Source organism: Heterodontus francisci, chromosome 24 (genome assembly GCF_036365525.1).
Source record: "Heterodontus francisci isolate sHetFra1 chromosome 24, sHetFra1.hap1, whole genome shotgun sequence".
Lineage (NCBI taxonomy): Eukaryota > Metazoa > Chordata > Chondrichthyes > Heterodontiformes > Heterodontidae > Heterodontus > Heterodontus francisci.
This window is the reverse complement of record NC_090394.1, coordinates 13,879,759-13,889,901: the sequence shown is the minus strand read 5'-3', so window position 1 is coordinate 13,889,901 and position 10,143 is coordinate 13,879,759. Positions and strand designations below refer to the sequence as shown.

The window sequence follows — 10,143 nt, the reverse complement described above, 5'->3', positions numbered from 1 at the left end:
GCCTTTCCCCTTCCTCTCGCAGAATGCCCTGTACCTGCTCGGTGATATCCTTTATCCTGGCACCAGGGAGGCAACATACCATTCGGGAATCAAATTTTCAGTTACAGAAACATCTGTCTATGTCCCTCACTATTGAATTCCCAATGAATACTGCATTTCTACTCTGTCTTTCATCCTGTGTGCAGTCAAATCTCCCATAGTGCCAGGGGTTTGATTCTTACTGGATTCCTCGAAGGAGTTGTCACCCTCCCCGATATTCAAAACTGGAAATCAATTAGTAACATGTTGATTAAACTTGATAGTTTTATTTGATAATTTACCAGTGGAGATCTCAATGAATCCTTTAGAGTCATAGAGTTATACAGCACAGAAACAGGCCCTTCAGCCCATCGTGTCCGTGCCAGCACCTAACTATTCTAATCCCATTTAAAATTTGACTTTTCATCTCACTGGGTTCTCTCACTTTTATTTCATGCTTATACTAAAGTTAAATGAAGAATTCACATATGACAATTATAAGATTAATATTGATTCTTTTATTGTAGCTCAAAGCAACTGAAGGAATACATAGTTTCAGAAATTTGAGTAGGAATTAGCATGCAAAAGGAGCATTGTTTTCAAGAATGCACCAGTTTTATTTCAGCATGATTTGAACTTTTTAAACAATTTCTTAAGATTAGCAAAGATTTTTTCAGATGTTGATAATGCATATTTTCATGGATTGCAACTCTTGTTCGAGGATGAAAGTTCGATGTAGTTGTAGATTTAATGGTATTGCCTGGATATAGCATCGACCACCACAGCAAAATATTTCTCCCAAATTGCTTGTATTTGAGGTGGGAACTTCTCCTTCCGGACTATGGCCAGTTCGATGACAAAGCATTTTGCCAGCAGCTATAAAAACAAAAGAAGAAAACTCCCATTATACAATTTGAAACAAAGCTTGCCCCAATGGGATAAATTTTAAACTTAAAGCACCCAATGATTTAGGTCAGAAAATATTCTATGGAAAAGTTATCATTACAAGAAACATCTCTGCATTCGTGTAACAGTGAAAAGAAGTATTTTTTAAGATCAGCTTGTGATCCTGAGAAAGCCATTGTACAAGGCAATAGAGGGTGCCCTTGACAAGTTGGCACCAGTTGAAGCATACAAGTTTTCCAAACCTGTGTACTCCAATTCCAGAGTTATAGTCCCACATGACTTTGCAGCAAAAGTGGAGTGAGACTCCCTATTTCAGTGGAAACTAGATATCCCCCATGGCAACATTTTCCCTTTTTCGGGGAGTCTCAATTTACTTTATTTGGCTGTCATGTCATGCTCTAACTCTGGGATTAGGTGGCATTTACAATATAACTTTAGTGAAAATGGAACAAATATTTAAAAATATTAGTTTCCTACACGGAAGCTGTGAACATCCACATGTAACTCATCAGCGTGCTTCTTGCTGAGATCCGTAAAATGGGACTTGACATCATCCAAGTGCAAGACAGCACAATCCAGAGCATCCATCACTTTCTTTGCGTGTTCTCGAACACCGTGGCTACTCGCTGTAAATTCTGTCAGCTTTTGAAAGTATCTCGTAGTCCAGGGATAGACTTTGAACATCCTGGAGGGAGAAAGCAAAATAATTCAACTTTATGCCAAGTTCTAGATTGAATTTAAATCGCAAAACTAATCATTGAATCAATTTGAACCAAGTAAAAAGTTAAGCTTTACATGAGTTTGACTGGAACTTTAGTAAAAACTTTAATATTAATTCCGTGAACCTGTAACAATGTTTAGTGAACCATTGAAAAATAAACATCATTCATAGCAATCTTGCTTGGAAATATAAAGCATGAATCATATTTAAAATAAGAATGCATTTACACTAACCTTGCAAGGGCTTTGGCACCAAGTAAATATCTGTCGATACTCTTCCATGTGCTGGTGATTTCATCTGTCTCATCTTTAGACCAATGCACCATTTTGCCGGTTTCGATCTCACTGCTGCTTCTTGTACAAGAAAACTGTGTTAATCTGCAGTTTCTGTCTGATTTATATAGTCTGGAATGGGGCACATCCCAAAGCAAAATCCCAATATAATAGGCTGAATGATTGGTAGGTGGGACCCACTTCTCTATCACTGGGTGGTACTCTTCTGTGTTTGAGCGTTAAGATAAACACATGTTAAACATTCTATCTGCCCTTCTCAAAGAATAGTTATATTTGTCTTTGTCTTTTGGGCCTCCTTAATTTTGCTGAATAATATTTGAACACGTTCAGTTCCAAACTGCTGAAATCTCTTCTTGGTTAATTGAAGTTAACTCTAATTCTTACAATTATAAAAGCAAAATACTGCGGATGCTGGAAATCTGAAATAAAAACAAGAAATGCTGGAACCACTCAGCAGGTCTGGCAGCATCTGTGGAACTCTGATTCTCTCCCCACAGATGCTGCCAGACCTGCTGAGTGGTTCCAGCATTTCTTGTTTTTATTTCTAATTCTTACAATTCCTTGTTGTGGTTTAAGTTTTTCACTAAATAGCATATATTTGCCAAATGACGGAAAGTTAGGCAATTCTATTGTTCAAACAAAATGCCAATGCATTCAGAAATATAACGTGAATGCCATTCTAACTCAAAGATCTAGAATTATGCTGATAAACATTTGTACCCAAACTACTGGAATATCTGAATGATTTAGAATTTTAGGATTGTCTACGACTTTATTTCTCATGATTAATATTCTTTAATTCTGAATACAAATATTTAGGTTGAAGTTCAAATACTGTTTTTTTTTTCCAGTTTTTGTGTGGATAATTTTTGATAGTATTTTCTTTGCATACACACTATAACTGACATTAGACAAAAATTATTGGTTACTTGATTTTTATATTTCTATAATTGAAATTTAATTTCCATATGCAATTACTCCATGCAATTCAGGTAAAGACTTCTTATGATGATATAGTGTTAATCATTTATTAGCATTGAACAAAAAACACATAAACCCATGATCCCAAGCTTTCTGCCCCAAGATCTTTAGCTCTGTCCTGATTGGCTGGCTGCCACCTCCGCTCACCAACATCTGTCCTGCAACCTTGCCCTCCTCTTTGCCTTCAACTACACCCTCCCTTCTGCCTTGTGACCTTTGCCTCCCAGCTGCTTGCTGGTTTGACATCCGCTCTTCTGGCTTGCAAAACATTCTTTCCTTCACTCACTCCCATTTGCTCATCTGACCACCCCTCATTCCCTCATAAAAACCTTCTGTCCTGGAATCTTTCCTGATTGCTGGGTACTGTCCCCAGTAATCCCCGGCTGCAACCTTCTACCACTGGATTTCCTGCCCAGGTGCCGGCCAGTCAATCCCACATTCAACAGGACTTCCACACCCTGGAATTTCCCAACTGCTAATGAGCTCCCCAGCTCTCTCCCTGCCTCCCCATACTTAATGGGCTGATGTGGCTGTATTGCTTGATAGTGGACATTGTTTTGTAAACTCAGTAAACCTGCATTTGTGGAGTGTGAAACAGAGCACTCAGAACTCCCAGCAGTGGTGTTAGTATTACTATGTGGCCTGGCAGCAACCACCAAAACTTGCATAATGAGGGAAAAGCAGTGTGAATCTCAATTAAATCTGAGGTTGACCTCTACTCTGTCCAGTCAACATCCTCATTTTAGCATCAGGTCTCCTGGAGAAGAGCTGATTTCTGCTTTAGACCTTTCACAAGAATACAAGAACACAAGAAATAGGAGCAGAAGCCCATCGAGTCTGTTCCGCCATTCAATAATATAGTGGCTGATCTTGGGCTTCAGTTCCACTTTCCTGCCCACTCTCCTCTGCAAGACCAAAAATCTATCTATCTCAGCCTTAAATGTATTCAACGATGGAGCATCCACAACCCTCTGGGGTAGAGAAGAGCAAAGATTCACAGAAAGTGCTGGCAAAACTCAGCAGGTCTGGCAGCATCTGTGGAGAGAGAAGCATCTCAGTCAGAACTGGCAGATAGAAGAAATGTAAAAGACTTTAAGCAAGTAAAGTGGGGGTGGGGCAAGAGATAACAAAAGAGAAGGTATTGATAGGACAAGGTCACAGAATAGCTGACCAGAAGGTCATGGAGCAAAGGCAAACAATATGTTAACGGTGTGCTGAAAGACAAAGCATTCGTGCAGATAGGGTGTTAATGGACTGAAAACTGAACAGCCACAAGCACAAACATGAAAAAAAATGGGTAGGCACAGTAGAAACAAACTGAACAAACTAAAATAAAATAAACACTAAAAGTAAGAGAAAAAAGAAAAAATAACTAAAGATAAAAGTAAAATGGGGGGGCCCCGTCATGCTCTGAAATTATTGAACTCAATGTTCAGTCCGGCAGGCTGTAGTGTGCCTAATTGGTAAATGAGATGCTGTTCCTCGAGCTTCCGTTGATGTTCACTGGAACACTGCAGCAATCCCAGGACAGAGATGTGAGCATGAGATCAGGGGGAAGTGTTAAAATGGCCAGTAACCGGAAGTCCGGGGTCATGCTTGTGGACTGAGTGGAGGTGTTCTGCAAAGTGGTCACCCAGTCTGCGTTTGGTCTTCCCAATGTAGAGACAACCACATTGTGAGCAGCGAATACAGTATACTACATTGAAAGTAGTACAAGTAAATTGCAGATTCACCTGAAAGGAATGTTTGGGGCCTTGAATAGTGTGGAGAGAGGAGGTAAATGAGCAGGTATTACACCTCCCGCGCTTGCAGGTGAAGATGCCGTGGGAAGGGGACGAGGTGGTGGGTGTAATGGAGGAGTGGAGGAGTTTGCCTTTGCTCCATGACCTTCTGGTCAGCTATTCTGTGACCTTGTCCTATCAATACCTTCTCTTTTGTTATCTCTTGCCCCACCCTCACTTTACTTGCTTAAAATCTTTTACATTTCTTCTATCTACCAGTTCTGAAGAAGGGTCACTTACCTGAAATGTTAACTCTGCTTCTCTCTGCACAGATGCTGCCAGACCTGCTAATATTTCGAGCACTTTCCGTTTTTATTTCAGATTTCCAGCACCTGCAGTATTTTGCTTTTATTTTACCAAACATTCACAAACCTTTGAGTGAAGTAATTTCTCCTCATATCAGTCCTGAATGGTTGACCTCTTATCCTGAGAATGTGTCCCCGTGTTCTAGATTCCCAGACCAGTGGGAACAATCTATCAGCTTCGACACTATCAAGCCCTTTCAGAATCTTGTATGTCTCAATTAGATCGCCTCTCATTCTTCTAAACACCGGCAAATATAGGCCCAATTTACTCAGCTTCTCATCATAGGATAACCCCCACATCCCAGAGACCAATTTAGTAGATCTTCACTGTACTGTCTCCAGTGCAAGTAAAGCCTTTCTTAAATGTGGAGACCAAAACTGCAGACAATACTGCAGGTGCAGTCTCTCCATAGCCCTGTACAATTTTAGCAAGAGTTCTTTATTCCTACACTCCAATCCCCTTGCAATAAAGGCCAACATGCCATTTGCCTTCCTAATAGCCTGCTGCACCTGCATGTTAACTTTGTACGTTCCTTGTACGAGTACCACAAGTCTCTCTGAACATCAACACTTATCAGTTTCACACCTTTTAAATGATTCTGCTTTTCTATTTTTATGACCAAAGTGAACAACTTCACACTTCCCTACATTATACTCTATTTGCCATCTTGTTGCCCACTCACTTAACCTGTCTCTATCTCTTTGCAGCCTCTCTACATCCTCCCTGCAGCTTACCTTTCCACCAAGCTTTGTGTCATCAGCAAACTTAAATACATTACTCTCTGTCTCTTCATCCAAGTCATTAATATAGAGTGCTAATAGCTGAAGCCCCAGCACTGATCCTTGCAGTGCCCCACTATTCAGTGCCTGCCAACTTGAAAATGCCCCATTTATGCCCACTTTCTGCTCCCTGTCTGTTAACCAATCCTCTATCCATGCCCCCAATGCCTTATCTTGCCTATTAATCTTTTATGTGGAACCTTATTGAATGCCTTTAGAAAATCCAGGTATACTACATCTACTCATTCTCCTTTATCTACCCTATTAGTTACATCCTCAAAAAACTCTAATAAATTTGTCAAACAGGATCTCCTTTTGGTAAAACCATGCTGACTTGTTCTCATCATACTACGCTTTTCCAAGTGCAATGTTAAGACTTCTTTAATAATAGTTTCCAGCATCTTCCCAATGACTGATGTTAGGCTAACTGACCTGTAGTTCCCTGTTTTCTCTCTACCTCCTTTCTTGAAAAGTGGCGTAACATTTGTCAACTGCCAATCTAACAGGACCAAACCTCAAACTTTGTACTCTTTGCCCTGCAACCCCGTCCCACCATCCCCTCAGCTAATTGAATTAGTTTTCACCGCTTCCCCCACTCCTGCCCTGAGAATTTTGCTGCTCCCCCCTTCCCATCAGTGTCATGCCTCGGATGTACATGCGAACATCCAAAGGCATGGGAGTTCTGGCCAGCGGCCGGAATATCGGCATGGGACAGCCATTGGGACCAGGTAAGTTTATTTGCATGCATGAACCTTCATTAACATATTGAAATGAAGGCCCTGCCGCTTGGCGGTGGGGGGGGTGGGGGGGCCACACCGAGGCTTTGCCATCGCTGGTAAAATGCGGTGGGGCCTTGTCGGCATCGGGCGTTATGGTGGGCCTTTCCCGGAAGAATGTTCTGGGCACCCCTGCCATGATCCCCGACTAGCCGGAGGGCTAGTAAAATTCAGCCAGATGTTGTGGTGATAACGGAATAACAGAGACCTAGCTCCAAAAAGGGTAGGAACTAGATATTCCTGGATACAAGGTGAAAGATAAGGAAGGGAAGAAAGGAGAGGGAAGGATGATGTGATTGTAATATTGATTAAGAAGAATACTGCAGTGCTGGATAGAGAGAATGTCAGGAAGGAGTCAAGGACAGAATCTGTTTGGTTAAAGTTAAGCAACAATAGAGGTACTATTATGCTACTGGGTGTATTCTATAGATTACTAACTAATGGGAAGGATTTTTGAGGATCAAATTTGCAGAGAAGTCACTATAGAGTAGTAATAATGGAGGGCTTCAATTATCGTCACATAAAACAGGATAGTAATAGTATAAAGGGCAGAGGGGGAAGAGTTTCTGAATTGTGTTAAGGAGAATTTTTTTGATAAGTATGTTTCCAGTCCAATGATAAAGGAGACATTGCTGGATCTGGTTCTGGGGAATAAGGTGGGTTAAGTGTCAGTAGGAGAACATTCATGGAACAGTGATCATAGTATCATAAGGTTCAGATTAGCAATGGAAACGGAAGAGGAGCAATCTAGCCTAAAAATTATTATCTGGAGGACAGCCAATTTCAGTAAGTTTGAGAATGGATCTGGCCCGGGATCAAAGATTGGCAAGCAAAATTGCAATGGGACAATGGGCTGATTTTAAAGAGGAGATGGTTGGGTACATGTAATGAGTTCTTTTATGTTGTCTGATGCAACAAAAATGAGATGCATGGAGTCCAGTTATGCCGAAGATCTCAAAACAGGTTTATTACAGCTGAACTATTATACAGTACAGAGCAAACTATTTACAGAACCTTACTCTGGATGTTACAGTTACAGAGTGACTCTGACTCCGAGGCACTTGATTGCATTCTGGTATTTGGTTCATTAGCATACTAACATCTTGAAGGGACATTGCTCTGAAAGGCAATCATGCAACACCCCCTTTCTTTCCAAAGATAAGTCTCGTATGCTGAAAGTAAAAATACACAAATTAGATAACATCAGAATTATTTACACACAAATAGAGATTGTGAAATTTACAAATGTAGTAGTTTAAGAGTCCATATAGCGTTTCAGTAGTCTAATAACTCTTCCAGATCTGGTTATGGTACAATCTTCTGGGGATGTCATCCTTGACTGTTTTGGGTTTGCAGGCATGTTGTCAGTGCGTTGGTTGTTGTCCTCTTGTTCCATCACAACCTCATCATCGGAGTGTGTTCTTTAGAGTCCACTGTGCACAATTGGAGTATTGCACACTTCCCTTAGTTGGTTGCGGTTCCCTCTCAACACCACTCTGCTAGGTATTGTAATCTCGTAGGACCTGGGCTCACTACTAATTTTGGACACCTCTGCAGGTAACCATGTTTTCATTGTGGTGTGTATGACCCTGACCTTTTGTCCAACATGTAGCTGAGGAAGTTCTGCCCCTGCGTATGGGTCATGCACCATCTTCATTCTCCGCTGTTTGTTGAGCAGTGTTTCCTGCATCTCGGAGGATTTGGACAGATGATGGCTTGGCAGAATCGTTCTCACTTGTCTGCCAAACATGATCTCTGCTGGTGACGGTAAGACCATATCCATATGTGTAGCTCTGAGGTGGAGCATGGCAACACGAAAATCTTGTTTCGTTGTCCTACACTTCAGGATAAGTGATTTAACTGTGTGGACCATTCACTTAGTGAGACCATTAGACATAGGGTAATGGGTGAGGATGTCACATGCTTTATGCCCCAATTGGTGCACATATCCCTGAAAGGTTTACCCGTATACTGTGTCCCATTGTCTGAAATGATTTCTTCGGGTGCACCAAATAGACTGAAAATAGCACTCAATGTATCTTTAACAACTGCCCTTGAAGTGTTTTTACCTGTCTGACAATTGAAAATTTGGAGAAATAATCAGTGACTAAGCTAAAGCCTTCCCCATTAACAGAAAAGAGGTCAGTGGCGATTTTGGACCAAGGGACTGACGCAATCTCGTGAGGGTGTAGAGGTTCTTTATGTTGTTGTGGCCGGTGGCTCTGGCATGCCTTGCACATCCTCACTAACCTTTTGATGTCACTATTTATCTCTGGCCCATAAACAGTGGCTTGTGCCAGTCGTCTTATTCACTCTACGCCCATATGGCCTTGGTGAAGTCGCGACAAGATATCCTCTCGGAGAGCTTTGGGCGCAATCACTTGTTTTCCTTTGAAGGTCATGCCTCTCGAGCTAGCGATTTCATCTCTGTAAGGCCAAAAGCATCTGAGGGTTTCTAGCTCCTCTTTTACAGTGTCAGGCCAGCCTTCCATTGATGACTCTCCTCAGTGCCTTCAGTTGTGGGTCATTGGCTGTTTCTGATTGTAGTTGATCATATTTGTACTGACCAAAATGCAATAAATCGATTTTGAACACATCTTCGATGTCCATGCTGTCTACTTGTAGATCCAGTGAAACTTCCTCATTCTTGCTTGGGTTTGGCAATCTGCTCAGCATATCCGAGGTGACCATTCCGGTTTGTAGCAGACGTCGAAGTCGTACCCCAGTACTTTCACCTTGAGTTGCTGTAGTTGAGATGGTGCATTTGTCAATGGTTTGCGCCAGATGATCTCCACTGGTTTGTGGTCAGTTTCCACAATGAACCGCTTACTGACCAGACAGGTGTGGAGCCTTGTGATCCCAAACACCAGAGCAAGTGTTTCACGCTCTGTGTTTGCGTAATTAGACTGTGCTGAGGATAAACATTTGGACCCGAATGCAATTGGTTTGCCATCATGTAGGATGCACGCTCTTAGCACTTTCTGTGAGGCATCGACTTCCAGGTTGGTCTTTTTCCTTGGATCGTAGTACGGAAAGTCCTCATTAGGGAACTCCTCTTTGCTGACGATGCTGCATTAACATCTCACATGGAAGAGTGTCTGCAGAGACTCATCGACAGGATTGCGGCTGCCTGCAACGAATTTGGCCTAACCATCAGCCTCAAGAAAACGAACATTATGGGACAGATGTCAGAAATGCTCCATCCATCAATATTGGCGACCACGCTCTGGAAGTGGTTCAAGAGTTCACCTAGCTAGCCTCAACTATCAGCAGTAACCTGCCTCTCAATGCAGAAATCAACAAGCGCATGGGAAAGGCTTCCACTGCTATGTTCAGACTGACCAAGAGAGTGTAGGAAAATAGCGCACTGACACAGAACACAAAAGTCCGAGTGTATCAAGCCTGTGTCCTCAGTACCTTGCTCTACAGCAGCGAGGCCTAGGCAACGTATGTCAGCCAAGAGCGACGTCTTAATTCATTCCATCTTCGCTGCCTCCGGAGAATCCTTGGCATCAGGTGGCAAGACCATATCTCCAACACAGAAGTCCTTGAGGCGGCCAACATTCCCAGCATATACACCCT

At 42.0% G+C, this 10,143-nt stretch overlaps 1 protein-coding gene across 1 annotated transcript; it reads right to left on the bottom strand.

The window, feature by feature from the left end:
* Positions 1–513: 513 nt before the first annotated feature.
* On the bottom strand, positions 514–2,041 carry LOC137383635 (hemoglobin subunit beta-like). Its single transcript, XM_068056790.1, has 3 exons — positions 1,879–2,041; positions 1,402–1,609; positions 514–894 (listed from the first exon to the last, which is right to left on the bottom strand). The coding sequence occupies exons 1-3, from the start codon at positions 1,968–1,970 to the stop codon at positions 766–768; spliced, it is 429 nt and encodes a 142-aa protein (XP_067912891.1). The 5' UTR covers positions 1,971–2,041; the 3' UTR covers positions 514–765.
* Between the last annotated feature and the right edge of the window lie 8,102 nt (positions 2,042–10,143).